This window comes from Fusarium solani (genome assembly GCF_023522795.1).
Source record: "Fusarium solani strain SB1 chromosome Unknown bctg00000005, whole genome shotgun sequence".
Taxonomy (NCBI): Eukaryota; Fungi; Ascomycota; class Sordariomycetes; order Hypocreales; family Nectriaceae; genus Fusarium; species Fusarium solani.
Genome location: NW_027072153.1, coordinates 2,087,132 through 2,105,434, shown reverse-complemented (window position 1 = coordinate 2,105,434; position 18,303 = coordinate 2,087,132). Strand labels below are relative to the sequence as shown.

At 53.9% G+C, this 18,303-nt stretch overlaps 6 protein-coding genes across 6 annotated transcripts; 5 read left to right on the top strand and 1 right to left on the bottom strand.

Moving 5' to 3' along the window:
• Positions 1 to 509: 509 nt before the first annotated feature.
• On the top strand, positions 510 to 3,775 carry MRS44_009111 (uncharacterized protein; the record flags this gene model as incomplete). Its single annotated transcript, XM_065621177.1, has 7 exons — positions 510 to 807; positions 853 to 1,005; positions 1,055 to 1,111; positions 1,167 to 1,250; positions 1,308 to 1,717; positions 1,789 to 1,991; positions 2,044 to 3,775. 7 exons carry the CDS (start codon positions 510 to 512, stop codon positions 3,773 to 3,775), a joined length of 2,937 nt encoding a protein of 978 aa, XP_065477249.1.
• Positions 3,776 to 5,192: 1,417 nt separating this feature from the next.
• Positions 5,193 to 9,445, top strand: MRS44_009110 (uncharacterized protein; the record flags this gene model as incomplete). Its single annotated transcript, XM_065621176.1, has 2 exons — positions 5,193 to 5,501; positions 5,696 to 9,445. 2 exons carry the CDS (start codon positions 5,193 to 5,195, stop codon positions 9,443 to 9,445), a joined length of 4,059 nt encoding a protein of 1,352 aa, XP_065477248.1.
• Positions 9,446 to 10,692: 1,247 nt separating this feature from the next.
• On the top strand, positions 10,693 to 12,196 carry MRS44_009109 (uncharacterized protein; the record flags this gene model as incomplete). The annotated part of the gene is made up of 2 exons (XM_046270947.1): positions 10,693 to 11,010; positions 11,138 to 12,196. The coding sequence occupies 2 exons, from the start codon at positions 10,693 to 10,695 to the stop codon at positions 12,194 to 12,196; spliced, it is 1,377 nt and encodes a 458-aa protein (XP_046132575.1).
• An 825-nt stretch (positions 12,197 to 13,021) lies between these two features.
• On the top strand, positions 13,022 to 13,369 carry MRS44_009108 (uncharacterized protein; the record flags this gene model as incomplete). The annotated part of the gene is made up of 1 exon (XM_046279510.2): positions 13,022 to 13,369. One exon carries the CDS (start codon positions 13,022 to 13,024, stop codon positions 13,367 to 13,369), a length of 348 nt encoding a protein of 115 aa, XP_046132574.2.
• A 323-nt stretch (positions 13,370 to 13,692) lies between these two features.
• MRS44_009107 (uncharacterized protein) lies at positions 13,693 to 15,058 on the bottom strand (the record flags this gene model as incomplete). The annotated part of the gene is made up of 2 exons (XM_046276415.2): positions 13,693 to 14,652; positions 14,699 to 15,058. 2 exons carry the CDS (start codon positions 15,056 to 15,058, stop codon positions 13,693 to 13,695), a joined length of 1,320 nt encoding a protein of 439 aa, XP_046132573.2.
• Positions 15,059 to 15,647: 589 nt separating this feature from the next.
• On the top strand, positions 15,648 to 18,158 carry MRS44_009106 (uncharacterized protein; the record flags this gene model as incomplete). Its single annotated transcript, XM_046279509.2, has 2 exons — positions 15,648 to 16,343; positions 16,392 to 18,158. 2 exons carry the CDS (start codon positions 15,648 to 15,650, stop codon positions 18,156 to 18,158), a joined length of 2,463 nt encoding a protein of 820 aa, XP_046132572.2.
• Positions 18,159 to 18,303: the final 145 nt, after the last annotated feature.

The window sequence follows — 18,303 nt, the reverse complement described above, 5'->3', positions numbered from 1 at the left end:
GTGGGCCGGATATGTCGGCCTCATGACGCGGCTAAGGCTGTTAGCCTTGCCTCAAGAAGTCACGTTTGGCCATTGGCGGTGATTCTTTGGTGAGAACCAGTAGGATATTGCCTCCAATTACCACAAGGCTCAAACCTCTATAGCAAACGAACAGACATCTCAGTGACGTCTGTGCTGGTTGTCCCGCCATCGTGTAAGTCTTGGCAACGAGGGAATTACGGGTAATAGCCTCAAACCCACATCCCGGCTGAGTCTGCCTTGCCCGAGCGGAAATACAGTATCACAATGCGGAATATATCTCCAAAGCCTGTTGCCTTGAGACTCATTAGGACCCTTGTCGTGGCGCAGCAGAGGCATTCCGTGAGGCTCGCGATACTGAGTCCCCACGGTCGAGATGATCAGTGCTCGATGCGTCTAGGTTAATTTCAAGACGGTTATCTATGAAAAAGACTCAATGTGAACAACAACATCTCTCTGCAGATACTCTCTAGACTTTTGCCAGTTGAACAATGTCGCGACTTAAGAAGGTTTTGCCTATACTCTCCTCCCATGCCTCCTCCATCACCTTGGCACCCGACCTGGCATGGTCACCCGTCAGGACTTATGATCTCCTCGCCGAGCTTCAGAGTCTATACTGGGAAGGCGTCAAGGCCGAGCTCGAAAACATAGTCCGGACACTCAAAGCATGGCAGCAGCCCGAGTGCTCTGACGTCTCGGTCAGCGACGAGGACAACACCCATATCCACGGTTTCGACACGTTCCTTGATCAGGTCAGCCAAGAGGCTCGGGCCTTTGCTAAAAGATATGGTTAGTGAGAGCTGCATGAGACAGGTATATGCTAACATGGCATAGGAAACCTGAGAGAGAATCAGCTTCGAGGGAAGATTGCCGGTCCCCTTGACCGTGCCCCATCGGATAAGGCTGTCTTTATGGATGTGGTAGAGAACCAGTTTGCAGAATATGCGAGCAGCAAGATCAGGTCTGCTGTCAGAAAATCAATCAAGAGTATGGACTCTCGAACATTGTTGGACACGAGTGACTAACGTTTTGTCAGGCGTGCCCAAACTCAAGGGGATGGAGCAGAGGGCTTGGGTTCTCCTTCAGGCTGCTGGTGTGTCCATACTATCATCTGCGGGAAAAGGACAATGGCTGATAGTGTCTTCTAGGTTTCCTGGATATGGAAAAGCTGGTCGAACATCGCCCACCACTTGATGATGTTGGGTTCTGGAAGAGGCCAGCCATTCCCCAACGTGAGCAATACCCGGCTCCCAGCAGTTATAAGTTGAGTCGCTAATATGCACCCTTAGTGGCCTTGCACGGGTTCAGTAAAGATTGGAGACCCGGCTTTCAGTCACTTCGCTGTAAAAGGCAAGACTGCAACGACATTATCCGCGGGAGCATGTTTGTCTGTCAAGACAAGAGCGAGCCCAGCGTCGTCTGCGAGGAATGCTACCGTAGTCATTACTACGGGAAGGAGAACTACGCCAAAACTTACAAGCACTGCGTCTTGGCCGAGTCTATCACGCCCGAGATAAGCAGAGACATGTGCCATTGCGAAGGAGTGCCTCACGAAGACGACAAAGGACAACCCTTGGGTCTCTTCCCAGTCCCCAAGAAGGCATTTCATTTGAAACATACCATCCCACCTTGTAACCTCGTTGATTTGGGGGATCAGGTTGCTCTGGCCAAGTACCAAGGTCTGCAGACAGCCCTGGGGGTAAAGCAAAGACAGAGAAGCAACGGAGAGAGTTGACTAAGGTCGAACTGCCCAACGCTAAAAAGTCCAAGTCGGAGGAACTGAGGAAGATACTCGGCCGCGGACGTGCCCAAAGCCGATCTGCCTCGTCGAGTACTACCAGTGTGGTTACTGAGCCACAGGCGGACGAAGACATCCCTCTGCTCTTCAGGAGGTACACGGAGAAGTACCCATATGGGAATGTGCACATGGCTCTCCGCGTTGGTCCTCTTGTCATTGAGAATGGAGTTGCCCAGTAAGTAGAGGTCCCTATCATTTCCATTGGCACGCTAACATTTGAAATGTAGTACTAAAGGAGGAGCTCTTGTCTCAGTTCGGGAGATGCCAATCTTCCACGAGTGTTTTCATCTGCAGACGCTTCCCCAGAGAGACCTTGCCATTGATGGAGGTTCCGACCGTAAGCTCTGGCAGCGCAAGCGGCATGTCAATGCCCCCAAGAGATACAAGGCCATGATGAAGCAGGTAGTGGGCGCTCCCTTTAGTGGTATCCTTCCTCACGACGAGGAGCTTCAAGTTGTCAAGGACATTATCGCCGCGAGTCAGCTGCCCTTTGACGACCCTGGCCTCCCGACCGCAGATCAAATAGAGATCCTCTCTTCAGGTCTTCAGCCAGCGCTGGAGAAGCTCAAGGTACTCCTCGAGGGCAGGGTCAAGAAGTATCTCGGCAGCATCGCAGAGCGTCTCCTCGATAAGAACGTCGCTCTAGCTTGGAGCGCAACACATAACAACTGTCAGACGTTTTGTGATTCCCTCATCGACCAGAGTCTCTTTAAACCCCTGCTGAACGGTCCTACTACGGGGCTTGACCCTGGAGTCTATCCTCTCTACAGCATGAGTTTCATGTGTCCGGACGAGGGCTACAGACAACGCGGTGTCCGCACAAAGTACGATGTCCCGTTTGGGCTCACAGAGGAGTATCTTCTTCGCTTCCACTTTGGGCGTCACGATGATGCCGATATGATCGACACTTACCAAGAGTACTGGTACGACTGGGGAGCATTTGGTGGGACTCTTTATAAATACCAGGACTTGTTCCCTTGGGACTGCACTGAGGCATACGAGAGATATCCCACCAAGTGCGGTGGCTGCAACCTCGCCAAGCATGTCTGGGCATTCCCCTTTGACTCTTGGTCCATGGCCTCTCTTCACCTATCGCGAGATCGTCACATGTATGCGCCTGCAACAACAGACAAGGACATGACGGCGGTGGGCGAAGGAGCTAGCACAAGCTCATGGATGAGGAATCGACTTACGGTCCTCTCTGCAACGTCGATTCTCAACCGAGCTGCTACGGCAATGGCCCGCACTCGCGAGCTCCAAAAGGCCACAGCATGGCTTCACGATAGCGAGTTGCGACCTGACTTGGACCCGTCCCTGATACGCGTCAAGCTGGGAGGTATCCACCGAGCCCAGCCCTTCAGCCACCACTTCGAAGCCGGTACCTACAAGCACTTTTTTGTGGCTCCTTGGACAATATGGCCGCGACAAGAGCAGGTTGAGAAATACGAGAGTCTGCGTGACCGACGAGCCGCCATGGCAGATGTCCCAGTGCGGGCCTTCAACCCTCGCTACCCACTGAGCACGACGCCCGAAGAGACGCCTTACAGAGGCTTCGAGGGCTTCTGGGTATTCGACGACCAAACAGGAGAGGAGTCCATGTGGAAATCGGACAACGGGAACGCCAAGTGCATCAAGGAAGAGGTATCATGTAAGGACGTGCCCATGGACGACGTCAAGCCCAACGATTGCTTCTCAGACTCGCACATCACCCCGACAGGTGTCAAACCTCCCATCGTTACCTGTGGAGGAGGATGTGGAAGTTCTTCACCGAGGGCGGCGGATTGTGCGAGCGCCGAGACTATCAAGGCTGCCGCTGCTGAGGAGGCGTCGTATAATCACTCGAGCAGCGGAGGTGGAGGAACTACTTCGAGCTGTGGAGGAGGAAGTTCGAGTTGTGGAGGGGGAGGGAGTTCAAGTTGTGGGGGTGGTAGTAGTTGCGGCGGTGGTTCAGGCTGGTAGATTGGAGTTCATAAGGAGGCCAAGATATGAACATTCGTGTATTTTAAGCCATGGCGTGTCGTTTAACAGGGGATATATCAGTTCGAAGTGCCCCTGACAGACTGGGTGTGATTGGTATCATGCTGACCCAAGCTGGGTAGCATCACCGATACCGGCAACGCCTTTATCAGCCGTAATATTTCAACTGAAGCCATCCCGAATACTCCATATCATGATCTGGAATCATCTCTTGATAATCTCCCTCTTGCATCACCCAAACCAAACGTCCTATCCTCCTTGTGAACCCCTTGCGACCCTATTTTTAGCGAGCCAATGCATGTCTTGTCCAGGTTGTGCAAATCTCCGAATGGGGTCCATTTTGTGCCCATAATAATTCCTGCGTATAGTGCAGGCAGGGATTGTTGCTCACCACATGCAGAGCATCTAATATTTAATCTGGGGAAAAGAAAAGGGAAAATTAATTTTGAAAGAGAAAAAAAAGACTCATAGTCGACTAATAAATGTTGAAGCCTCCGGCATCAATAGTTTCCTCTCTCCTCCCCTGCAATATTCGTCACCCATGCTATATCATGGCATGGACGCGTCGGCTCGCTTGCTCTCCCGCGGACGAAACCAAGAAAAAAACAAGAATAAAATCACAAGGTTGCAATGCTATCGACATCCCAGACAATAGCTGGAAGGAGCCGTTCTGTCGTGCTGCCATGGCTTTGGGAACCCCTGCTGGCACGTTTCAAGCAGATGGAGTTTGTCCGTCTTGGGGTTAACAGGGTCCCCGTCTCCTTTCACAGTCCAGGCGAGCCCTTTGAGGCTCCCCTAGGTGCAACCCCCCCTGGAACAAGGAACACGACACTGACAAAACATCAAGTGCTTGTCAAGTCATGATTTGCCCCGGCCGTTCTCGGGAGGATGGAATGGGGAGGGGAAAGAGAGCCCATGAATGGTTGGTGGATTGGGTTGTGCGTGTGCGCGTTATGCGAGCAAGGAAGTCCTTGATAATGAATGCCCTCTGTTCTCTCACACTCTCTCTGCGTTGTCCATCGCGATCCCTTCCTTTTTGCTTCTTTGCTTACGTCGTCTCTCGTTTCTTTCTTTCCCGTCCTTTCCCCTCCCACGGTTTCCCAGCCCTGGCACTGGCTGAGTCCATTCTTTTGCCGTCGCCCTCCTCCTCTTCCTTCGACTGCAGGTGCTTTCTTTGTGCAGATCAGGCTGGAGCCTGATTGATCTCCAACTTGTTCCCCTCCTCTTCTCTTCGATCATCTCTACTATTGCCAGCCCGCTTGACATGGCGACTTAGCGTCGTGGACATCTTCCACGGCAGCCTCGACTCTCATCATCATGGTCTCGTCGCCAACTTGGCCGACGAACCGGGACGAACAATACCATCTACTAAACATCTCCGAGAGGCTGCGCCGCAGCCATGGATCCAGAATCGAGAAAGAATGCTCACATCCCTCCTCCCATGATCCGACAGCCCGTCGACTCCTATCACCGACTCATCCGCGAGACCCACGGCGTCGAAGGCGGCCTGCCGGACCCGGGCCCGTCTAGTCTCCCCGGCAGGTCCAGGTCCGACTCGCGCCGCTTCATTACCTCGCGCCCAGATTCCGGCGCCGACTCCCAGTTTGGAAACGGAAACGTCGCATCCTTCTTCGACTCGGAGCGCCTGGCTAGCTCCTCGGCGCAATACAACAGAAGCAGCTATGCGTCGCCGACAGGGAGCAGGACGGTACGATGGCCGTTTCTTGGGAGTATTAGATCGCGGGCGAGTCGATCCTTTCCCTCTTCGCCGCAGGCCGAGTCGCCAACTGGACCCGTCGAGATACAACTTCCCTGGCGTCCCTTTTTCTCTATCGACGGGTTCTACTTCTTTTCGCAATTGTCTTTGTCGCCCTCATCGCAGGAATACAAACTTCACTTCAGCTTTCGGAACGAAACGATGGCCTCCGGGAGGTCGACGACGTGTCGAGGTACTTGTGGCAGTATGGAACAACTCTGGTATTCATCCTGGTCGCTGCTTTCTGGACCAGGGTAGAGTATCAGGCCTCTGCTGCCATGCCGTGGATCAGCCTGTTGAATAACCAAGTCGAAGTCGACAAGTCTCTGATGCTGGATTACGTCTCCCTGTTTGAACCCATGGCCATTGTCAAGGCTGTGCGCAACAAGGACTGGCTAGTCGCTAGCCCTGTTCTCGTCGGATTGCTCTTCAAAGTTGTCGTGATATTCTCTACGGCCTTTATCACACCCAGAGTCGTCACCGTTGCTAACCACGAATCGTCAATAACTGTGCAAGCCGCCTTTTCCGATAGTCTTGACGGGCTCCAAGATGTATCATCGCTGCCATACTTCGTCATGGCATCTCTACAGACAGACAATGCAACTTACCCCAACGGAGTGTCGCCTCGGGCAGCTTACACCCCATTTGTTAGCAACAGGACCGAATTTGTTGAAATCAGAGCAGTTGTGGATGGCTTCATCGGAGGCCTTGAATGCAGTCAGGCCGAACTAACTTTGGACTCGATGCGATTTTCGGGGGGAACCTCTGTTCAGCTCAACATGACAGTATCCGACAACGATTGCTCCTTGAACCAAACCCTCACGAGCGCACGATTCGCGAGCACAGACAACGAAGACCTCCCGAGGACATTTTTGGCTTTTCAGGCTGGTGGCTGTGGCAGGTCTACAGAAGACGACCAACAACGAATAGTCGTCCTAGCAGGCGTCCTCGACCTTGATATGGAGAAACTCAAGAAACAGTCCAAGTCGTCCAATGGCCGAGTAGAGGGCAAGATTTCGACATCGGTTGCCTTTTCCTGCAAGCCAAACTACGCCATCACCCAGGTTCGAGTTTCAAAGTCCCCTGAAGAGGTTCTCGCGACTACGCCTGTCCAAGGCGCAACGAACACGACACTCGATAAAGTGCATCCATGGGCTGTCGCCCAAGCTCTCTTTCAAACATTCAAAACCGATACGGCTACCGCAGCACGACTTTTTGCAGCTTCCAGCCGATCCTACGATAACGATGCCGTGTTGGTCGCCGATGAGGCCATGTCTGCAGCGCTTGCGATGAGGGCTAAGGAGGAAGGGGCTTTTCCCAAGTTGGAATCACTTACAGATGGTGACACTTTGAAACAACTGGCCGAGGACTTTTATACGCAGTACTCTGCTCTGGTGTCTCGATATGCTATGATGGAGCCGACGTCCAGTTCTACAAGAGCAGTTGCCAGCTACGTTGAGCGGCGTCTTATTGTGCGAGCAGTCCCTGCGTACCTGATGACGGGATTTCTAGCAGTTTGCCTGCTCTTGATGCTTGCAACGATGTACCTGGCACCAAAGATTGGTTTTCTTCCCCGAGACCCCAACACCATTGTTGGCTTGGCCTCGGTGGTTGCACACAGTCATCCATTCGTTGAATGTCTTCGGGGCATGGGAGCTGCGAACAAGGAGGCGATCAAGGCGCGACTTGCAGGGTCATCCTACTCCAGCGGAGCTGAAGGCCATGAGAAGCTGGAAGACCCTAATCAGGGGTTTTATCATATTTTTGGCGGCAAAGCGCCACCTCGGGGTACTGCCCTACGACGTTTCGATTCTTCAACGTGGCGACAACCTGTGACGATACATGGGCTCATCCGACTGTTGTACATTGTCATTCTCGCAAGCATCATAATTGGGTTCGAGGTGTCGTTGCGAGCGTCACAGCGATATGATGGGCTCAGGACCATGGACAACGACGCTGCGTATCTGGCATGGACGGTTGTACCGGCTCTAGTGCTGCTCGTTGTGGCCATGTACATGATTACTCTGGAGTGGTGGACAAGACTACTCGCTCCGTTTTCCCACCTGGCACGAAAGGGAGACTTTGGTGAGACAGTTGGACTGAATCTTGCTGATGCATTGAGACATGTTGCGTTTAGGAGGGCATGGAAAATCGGCGACTTTGGCGCCGTGACAGCCATATCTGGTGGTTTCATCGCCCTTCTCGTGGTTGTTGCATCTGCTCCCCTATTTGAACCGATGCGCCTTGAACTCGACACAAGCCTTGCCCTTCGCACTGAAGACTACTTTGCCAACAGCCTGGCATCATCTCCAGACGACCCCATCTGCACCGACTGCACCAACGATACCACGACTGCATCACTGATACTCGCAGGCAGGGCACCGTATCCGCCTTTTACTTATGCCGACCTCAACTTTCCCAGCATTTCCCTCGGCGAGGAGGAGGATAGCAGTGATGATTTGAGAATCAGTGTCCGACTAACAGCAATCCGTCCAAACATGACTTGCCGACTTTACCTATCAGATGAGATATCCACCAACCTTACGCTCGAGTACAAGCTGGATGACAAGATCGTCAACCCTTTACGAATCGACCTGAAGGGTGAAACATGCCGTGGAGAAACGGAGCGAGACAGCAGCAACGCCATCATTGGAACCACGAGAACTGCGCTGTCGACGCCGGTTCAGGAGATCAATGAGGATTCCACCTTGTTTGGGGTTGGGTTGAGGAAGACGAACTCAACATCACAATGCTCCGACTGGTTGTACATCTGGGGACGGCTGGTTGACATGAACACCGACGATATGTCTGTTAGCAGCATCGGCGCTCTTGCCTGTAATGAAACCATTCAGGCACTCGATGCCGATGTTGTTCTTCACGGGCCTGAGCTGCACCTATACCCGGGCACCCCTCCAGCCCTTGTCGAGAGGACAGCCATAAACACGACCGTCGCTATCCCGAGACTGGACTACTCATCTCTCGTCAACGTCTCTTCCAACGCCCTGTTTGACCCGTTCTTTGCCACTTTGAACGCCTCCTGGCTCGCCGTTCCAGAGAGCGTTCTCGGTGGCACATCTGCCAACGACGCAAGACAGGTTCAATCTGCCATCCTCCTCCAGCACGGCATCATAAGAGCTCAGTCTCTCAACCTGAAGAGTCGTCGCCGTCTCTCTCGAAGAGGCACATTTCCTTCGGCAGACGGACAGAACATCATCAGCGGTGTCGACCCCGATGCACCTGTTTCGCAGGCTGTTCCCATCATCAGCGGCTCGAAACTCTCGGAAAAGGTTAGGCTTCGCCAGGACCCGATTGCCACTCGTATCCTGCAGGGTCTTGTGGGCGCGTTGCTTCTACTGCACATCATGTCTTGGATCTTGACAAGAAGACTTCGGCTTCCTCGGCCGCCGACTACGATTGCATCTACTGCGGCGCTGATCGTCGACGGTAACATGTTGAAGCTACTGCCTCGAGGCGCACAGTGGCAGCCCATGAATGAACTTGAAAATGCATTCGGCGACGAGGCGCAGTTTGAGCTAGGTTGGGACGGCGGACGAAGCAGACCGAGACGAGACAGACGCAAGAGAAAAGAAGGAGGCTTCTTTGGCATCCGAGCCACCGTGACGGAAGATCACATACCAGAAGAGCTAGAACTAAGGCCTATACCACCAAGACCCGACAGGCTCAGACCAATGGACAGGGTCGGAACCGTCAGCAGGGGGACGGCAGAGCTTGGGGCAGACAGCACCCAGAGGAAGTCGGTCCTGGTCGGAAAGGAGAGCCCGCCCACCTCGGGCTCCAAGGATAGTAACGGTGCGCAGCCCAGAAAGAAGAGGTCACTCACAGCGTGGAGCGGGCCCAAGGAGATGGTCAAGGTGTGGTGGGCTTCTGCGCAATGAAGGTGCTCATTTTTTGGGATGGCAATGAAGGGAAACGGAAAAGTATATAGAGGCATCTATTTGTAATAGAGTCGTAATATGAGGTATGAATCTTGCTAGTATATACTTTTTTTTTTACTATCGATAGTTTCAAGGCATCTAATCTGCGCATGCACATTCAGTGAAATTCAATGACAGTCAAGTTCACATCCAGTCATCAGGCAAAAGGACAATATGGATGAAGCTATTCAGCCCTGGTCTTGGCACCAACCGTTGGCGTGGGATGGCGGTTCAACGTGCATTACCTAATCCTCAACCGTCGGGTCACTTCGGGCCGATCAAAAGCCCGAAGCTAGAAAAAAGACGTTGCAGGGAAGAAAAAAAATTGGATGGACCGACCGATTCAGGGCGAAGACGGGATGAGGTACCTGTGGTAAATTGTCTCAACAACAAAACCTCAGGAAGTCTTTGTCTTTTTCTTGCTGATAAGGACTTGGAGCCCTGGGCATCGGGGCTGGAAGAATTTGGTTGATGGATGGTTTAATGTCATAATTGTCTAGACAATGCAGTTCATCAGAACTCATGACGCTGGCGAGCATGCTTGGATGCTCTCAATCCCCCGGACTTCGCTGATGTCGCGCAATGATGCCCCGAGGCGCTCAAGAGGTAACATGATGGGAAGTCCCATTTTCGCAAGGAAGCTTTCACTCTGGCGGGGCAGGAACCCGAGTCCCGTGGGCTTACAGTGGCCCCTCCCCTAAATGCCTCGTAAAACGGCGCTGGCGATGCCCTAAAACTTCCTGAGCTCGCCTGTGTCGCTGCCCTCTCAACGGTGGGATCTGGGTCTCGCGGTGGCTGCAGGGGCCTTGCAGAGGCCACGGCGCTCCCGCGCTAGGTCCAAAACGGGTTTAGCACCTCCCCAAAGCTTCAAAGTACCTCAGTCGTCGGAGCTCAACGCAACTGGGACTGGACGGGACGCAAAAAACTCCACGTCGAACCAACCCCAAGAATTTCCCATCCCGTCCCATCCTCTCTCCCTCTCCCTCTCACGCAAGAGCTTCATCTCTCTCCGCCCCGATATCCCACTCCTCTCGCCTCGTCCGTGGCTGTCCGTCACGAACCTCAATTCCCCTCAATTGCCCATCTTGGCTGGTGAGTGCTTTTTCCCCCGCGCCGCTCTCGCCTGCGTCAGCCCATATTCGCGCTCGTATGTCGCTCGCTAACATCCCTTCTCCGCCATCTAGAGAGATATTAATTCCCTCCCGACAATGCTCAGCGTCGCTCTCCGGAGGCGACTCCTCGCCCCTACCCACAATGCCCTGCGAACCGGCTTCGCCGCGCATGTCGTGCGACACTATGCCTCGTTCCCCGAGCACCAGGTCGTCAAGATGCCCGCTCTGTCGCCCACCATGCAGCATGGCAACATCGGATCCTGGCAGAAGAAGCCCGGTGACTCCATCGCCCCCGGCGACGTCCTGGTAGAGATCGAGACCGACAAGGCCCAGATGGACTTTGAGTTCCAGGAGGAGGGTGTTATTGCCAAGATCCTCAAGGAGTCTGGCGAGAAGGATGTTCCTGTTGGCAGCGTAAGTCGTCCATTTTTCTGTTCCCCCTCGGGCCACTTTTCGGGTCTCGGGGTATCTTGCTCCTGGACCCGAGCATCCACCAATCTGTTGCATCATGACACTAACTTGTCTTCTTTCTTCTCTATAGCCCATCGCCGTCCTTGTCGAGGAGGGTACCGATATTTCCGCCTTTGAGAAGTTCTCCATTGAGGATGCTGGTGGTGCCGCCGCCCCCGCTGCCCCCAAGCAGGAGAAGACCGAGTCCAAGTCCGAGCCCTCGTCCACTCCCGCGTCTACTCCTGAGCCCGAGCAGTACACCTCTTCCGAGGGCCGACTCCAGACTGCTCTCGACCGTGAGCCCAACATCAGCGCCGCCGCCAAGCGACTCGCCCGCGAGAACGGCATCAGCATCGATGGTCTGAAGGGCACCGGTCAGGGTGGCAAGATCACCGAGGAGGATGTCAAGAAGGCCCTCAGCAGCCCTGTTGTCGCTGCTCCCGGTGCCACCTTTGAGGACATCCCCATCAGCGGCATGCGCAAGACCATTGCCAACCGCCTGGTCGAGTCCACCCAGACCAACCCTCACTTCTACGTCACCAGCTCCGTCTCGGTCAGCAAGCTGCTCAAGCTCCGCCAGGCTCTCAACAGCTCTGCCGACGGCAAGTACAAGCTGTCTGTCAACGACTTCCTCATCAAGGCCATGGCCGTTGCCAGCCGCAAGGTTCCCCAGGTCAACTCCAGCTGGCGCGAGGGCAACATCCGCCAGTTCAGCACCGTCGACGTCTCGGTCGCCGTCTCCACCCCCACTGGTCTCATCACCCCCATCGTCACCGGTGTTGAGGGCCGTGGCCTCGAGGCCATCTCCTCCAAGGTCAAGGAACTCGCCAAGAAGGCCCGCGACGGCAAGCTCAAGCCCGAGGAGTACCAGGGTGGTACCATCTCCATCTCCAACATGGGCATGAACCCCGCCGTTGACCACTTCACCGCCGTCATCAACCCTCCCCAGGCCGCCATCCTCGCCGTTGGCACCACCCGCAAGGTTGCTGTCCCCGCCCAGAACGAGGACGGCAGCGCCGGTGTCGAGTTTGACGACCAGATCAGCCTCACTGCCAGCTTCGACCACAAGGTCGTTGACGGTGCTGTCGGCGCTGAGTGGCTCCGCGAGCTCAAGAAGGTCCTCGAGAACCCCCTTGAGCTGCTTCTGTAAGGTCAAGGCAGTACAACAGACCTCTAGATGCTTAAGCAACGGGGAAGGATGATGGCCCAATGGGAAGCGAGGACATGTCTTTTTTTATAGAATAGGAGGAGGATCGATCTCTGGCTGGACGGGCAGAGGAGCGGTAAGGAGTTCACCCGGGACACCTCGGGGGAAATCCTCGAGAGAGGTCCACGGTGGAGGCCGGTGAGACAAAACGATGGGGAGAGTCTATGAGGGAAACCCATGGAGATTCGTCGTTCTTCCCACGCCGCAGCGCTTGTGGAGGATTTTACGAGGCCGGAAAAGCCCGTGTACAATGACCCTTGACTACTTAATGCTATATCTTTTTACCTTCGGGGGGTGTTTTGGACAAAGAATCTATTGCATATGCCCTCATTCCTCAGGTTTCCTGTTCAACATTCGCCTTGCCTATCTTGTGAAGTTGTTGAGATGACAAGATTATAGATACTGATCATTGAGGCTAACAGTTTTGTTCCACATTGAGACAACGGGCGGACAATCTGAGTCACAAAACCTCGTGTCCCTGGATTGCTGTCGATCTTGGCGTGCTCCGTATATCGGGCGTCTCGGTGAGCAAAACACCGTCCCGAACCGCCTCAAACCGTCACGATAGTAGATTCAACCCCGCAATCGGCAGTCTCCGCGCGAGATGGACAGGGCTACTTAACTAGGTAGGCAGAGATGAATATATAAAAAGGCCAGGTTCTTAATGCTTGTCTTCTCATCATGCTATTTTACCGTGCTGCCAGAGCTTCCCGTCAGTTTAACAATCGCCGACAGCTATACTTCTCGACAAGCATACCATCCCTCAAAATGAGCCTCTACGACGGCAAGGTCTTTGGCTCCGCCTCTAACACGTCCAACGGCGAGGTCGGCGCCGAGACACGCTTCCACTATCACCAGGACGGCAAGATTGTGTGGGCAGAATATTCGGGCGGCTCTATCGTCCGGGGTACATTGATCGCGACTGTCAAGGACGAGGATAACAGCTTGGATATGAGATATCAGCACGTCAACAAGGAGGGAGAGCTCATGACGGGACAGTGCAAGTCGACGCCTGAGGTTCTGGCTGATGGACGGTTGAGGATGCATGAGAAGTGGAAGTGGACGAGTGGGGATAGGTCTGAGGGCGAGTCTGTGATTGAAGAGGTTAGGGAGTAAAAGAAGGCAGTGCAAGGAGGTGAGTTTCTATCAGTCAAGTTGCTTAAAGTTGACTTTGTTAACTAACATGAAAGTAGAGATGAACATATACTTATCATACACCGATGATTGAAGATTTGGAATAGCTGGTCAATAAGATCGATTAAACATTAACTTTTCATTCTATCTACTTTATGATATGAATAGGAGATCAAGATCTATATACACCACTCCCATCCTAACTTACAATCTGGACTTGATAATCCTCATTCTCCCTGTTAAAACTCACCAATTTATATCTCTAGGTCTTCTTTTGACGTCTATCTCATTCCTCCCATGCTTATCTAAGTCCTTCCGAAGAGCCCCTTTGGCGATGCCCACTTGGCGGCGACAGCAACCAAAGCTCCAAACATGGTCATGGCACCAGCAAAGTAAGACACCTCCTCAAATCTATCATACTTGTCAACCATGGCACCGCTGACGGGAGGCCCGATGAGAGCTGAGAACGAGGCCAGTGCCATGCCCACACCCATATACGTGCCAATGTTTTTGGGGTCGTCGGTGCAGAGAGTGACAGCCACGGAACCGCCCGAGATGATGGCGCCTGAACAGAAGCCGAAAAATGCCGAGATGACGATGATGGAGGCGTTGGTCTCTGCCTCGGGCCAGCAAAAGACGATGATGCTCGTGGCGGCGGTAGCTGCGATGAGGGTGTTGATGCGTCCAAACTTGTCGCCGAGAACACCAGGAATTACTCGTCCAAAGATGGACGCCGCGTTGATGATAGCCACCATGTAACTCGCCAAGCTTTCGCTCATGCCCTTGGTGATGGCATAAGTTGGCAGCAGGAACAGCGGCACATACATGCCAACCATACCAAAGAAGAGCGAGATGATGAGGAGCACATACATAGGCTGCTTGAACGAGCTCCAGAGGAAGAACCGGGTGCGCCGAGGGGGAAGTCTCGCACGAATGCAGACAGCTGAAAAGGCCAGGATAGGAAGCATGACAAAGGCCGTGATGCGGACCGACCAGCCGAAACCCAAGTCCGTCTTTGTGAGCAACTTAGATAGCACGATAGGGAAGACGACAGCTCCAAGCGAGGACCCGGCGATGGAAAGGCCCATGGCGGCGCCGCGGTTGGCGTTGAACCACTGCGGCACGGCAGCGAGGGCTGGGAACATGAGGAGTCCGTTGGCGAGACCGGTTAGAACGCCTTGGGCGAGCATGAACTGCCAGTATTCTTTGCAGATGCTAGTCATCATTATTGCAAAGATGTATAGCACCGCGGCAGGACGGATGAGCTACGAGTGTTAGTGAACATCATCAGGTTCAGGGGGAATTACACACCCATGCGCCAAAGCGGTCAAACAAAGGTCCTCCTGCAGCACCGGTAGCAAAGATGAGAAAGCCCTGAATAGATCCTATCCAGGCAATGTCGTCGGCACTCCTCTCGGGCATCTGGTTGAACATGTAATAAGCCTGAAAAATGCCGAAGACGTTGGTGTATCCAAGAGTACAGAAGAAGGCTCCCGCTGCGCCAATTGCAACAAGCCATGCTCGAAGTCCACCGTCGGGAAAGTCAGTTTCCTCTGTCTTTTCGAGTTGCTGATCTTCAGATCCTGGACGGGTGTCGTTCAGTGTGTCTGACGCATCGTGGTCTGGTGTGGTTGCTCCTGAGAGCGGCTTGGAGTTGTCAGGGGTGGACATGATGAAGACGTCAAAGATTTTGAAAAACTGTGTCTTGATGAGCTTGATTGATAACTATCGTGATCTCTGCGATAGAATCTCATCTTCATCGCCATGATTCCAGCTCCTTATATCGTGACATTTTCACAATGGACTTTTCATGTCGCTATTCTCACTGGCCGGCATATTGGCCCACCACAAGAATAAACCGACATGAATTTCTCAGCAGCACTTCCACTGCAGCCACTGAAACAGCCTCGTCAGAAAATAATCACGACAGCATTAGCAAACGGTGGATTTCGGCAAGGATTCGATTTCTCCAAAGAGTCACGTCCAGAGCCGGCGATTTATATCCTGCCCCTCGGTGAATTGGCATCTGGCCAATCACATCGGCTCGGCATAGCGCGGTGAATTGAAAAAGCCGAACATTGATGAATGCGTCCTCCATCCTCGTCATCTCGAGGATGCTTGCGAGTTCTTCCTCGTCACCCCCCATGGCACGGCATTTTGCATACATACACCCTAGCTTTCCCATCTCTCGGCTGATTCTCCTGGCCTCTTTGCGAATTCACCGTTCTTGTCCTCGCTGATTTTAACGGCCGAGAGAGATATGGCGCCCTCCGACTCTTTGTCGCTTGCCCCTCACGGCATCTTTTTCAGCGAATCGCTACGAGGAGACGAGGACGGATCGTCTTCTTCTCAGCAGCAGGAGGTCTTTGCGTTTCCCGTGGGGGAGGCCTTCACCTCCGGGGATGCCTCCGGTGGGACCGCCGTGCCTCCGCCGGCGCCGGCTGCCAAGCCCGAGAAGAAGCGGCGCCGGCCGGCCCTCTCGTGTGAGCAGTGTCGCCGGAGGAAGATCCGGTGTGACCGGAGCCTTCCGTGTGTCAACTGTATCAAGGCAAAGATCTCACCGTGCACGTACGCTCCGACTCACATCCCGGCTTCACGGGCAAGGAGGACCACTGCGGGCCAAGCCGGGGGCGGAGACGTCCCGGCGAGGTCGGCCCCCGTCACCAGCACTCAAGGACACTCCCCTACGACCAATGCTCGACCGGGGAGGTCTCCTTCTAGTGTTCAGAGTTCAACAATGGGATCTGCCTCAGGGGCATCGACGGTAGATGCCCTAGCTGCGAGGGTACGAGAGCTTGAGCAGAAACTCGCAGAGACTTGTTACATCACACACCCTGCTGAAGACAAGTTGGTTGAGTGTGAGCAGAGAGAAGAGGAGGAACCGGCACCGATGAAGGGAACTGTATCCAAAACGAGGTTCTTTGGCCAGAGCCATTGGATGAACGGTGCAGACATGGTAAGTTAAGCTCACTCTACCTTCATGAGCCTCACTAATATCTCATAGTTCCCCAATATCCTCAATGTTCTTCGCAATGCAGAAGTTCGAAAGGTAGAGCCCCACGCCATCTTTATTAAATGCAAGACCCTTGCTCGCGCCATCAAAGCGCACCGGCTCAAGCCCATCTCATCAGACAACCTGGGCAAGACGATCCCTGAGCGTCAACTCGCCGACCAGCTTGTCGACGCCTACTTCCGCACCTTTGAGGGTGTCGTCCGTATTCTCCATGGGCCTACATTTAGAGCCGAGTATGAACGGTACTGGCAGAATCCCGATGCTGCCAGCGAAGTGTTTGTCATGCAGCTCCAGCTTTGCATGGCCATCGGGGCAACCGTTTACGACGACATCTTTAGCCTCCACTCTGCCGCCATGCAGTGGGTACATGAGGTTCAGATCTGGCTCATGCTTCCTCCCGAGAAGAGCAGGATGACCATCGCTGGAATCCAGATCATGTGCATGCTGGTCATCGCCAAAGCGTGCTGTGCAGTTGGACAGGACCTCACATGGGTGTCAACGGGGAGCTTGATCAGGCAGGCCATGTACATGGGTCTTCATAGGGACCCAAAGCACCTGGGCAATATGTCTGTCTACCGCTCCGAGATGCGCCGTCGCCTGTGGGCAACTATTCTCGAACTTAACCTGCAATCTTCCTACGATGCTGGAGGGCCACCACTTCTCTCCTCGAAGCATTACGACACGAAACTCCCTGCTAACCTCAACGACGACCAACTCAGCGATGAGCCAGACAGTAGCAGACAGCCTACCAGTAACCCGGAGGAGCTAACCGACATGTCGGTTCAGCTGGCACTGGTCAAATCTCAACCCCTCCGCCTCGCCATCATCAAGCACGTCAACGAGTTCCGGTCCAAGGAGTCATACCCAGAAACACTGCGTCTCAATTCTGAGCTTACAAAGGCCTGCCGCACTCTGACTGAGACTCTCGCCGCTCTTTCTCAGGCGCAGAGGCGCAGCTCAAGGGCCATATTCAACCAGTTCCACAGCGCCCTCATCCAGATGTTCACCTACCGCTGTTTCCTTTCCCTTCACCAGCCCATGCTTGCCCGCTCCGCTGCGGACCCGACATACTACTACTCGCGCAAGGTTTCGCTCGACTCATCTCTCAAGATCGCCCAGATCTGTGGTTTGGCGACACCCCGATACCCCGCTGCACCTCCTGGTGCGCTTGACCCGACGACGTGCTTCGACAGGCTCATCACCAACGGTTCAGGGGTCTTTCGTATTGTCCCCGTACAGACACTCTTCTCCATTGCTCTCGAATTCATTAAAAAGAAGGAGGAGCAACGTGAGAGTCTTGGTGGGATGCCTCCCATGGGCTGCAGCGAGCTTCGAGCCGTTCTCACTGCTGCGCAGGAATGGGCGCAACGGCGTCTGCGCTCAACTGAAACGAACATCAAGGGGTACTGCTTTATGACGGCGTGTATAGCCCTGGCCGAGGCCATAGAAGTAGGCATGTCGCAGGAGGAGATTGATCAGGTGGTCATCGACGCGGGCGCCAAGGTCAGCATAAGAAGTTACGAGCTGCTCAAGGAAGTTGCGGAGCGTGAAGGCGTGCCCCTGGATGATAACGAAGAGGGGATGGTACCGGCCGAGACACCGGCAGTCGAAAGCATGGAGGGCATCATGGATATGCCGTTTGACTGGATGGGGGATCTAGGGTGGGATACCATGGGTGGGTTCCCCTGGTCAAAGGGCGCCGTGGGTATGCCTCAACAGATGGACTCGGTCGATCCATCTGTTGTCTCACAGTTTTAGGCCAAGTACTTCAAGCACTGGCTTATTGGGGATTTATAACCATATTAATACTGGACTGGCCATGGTTATGTAGATTACATTTCGCTTTGAACTTGGGGGTGGGCAAGATGGAGTGGAAAGACTGGTAATGGCGTCCTGGCGTTCG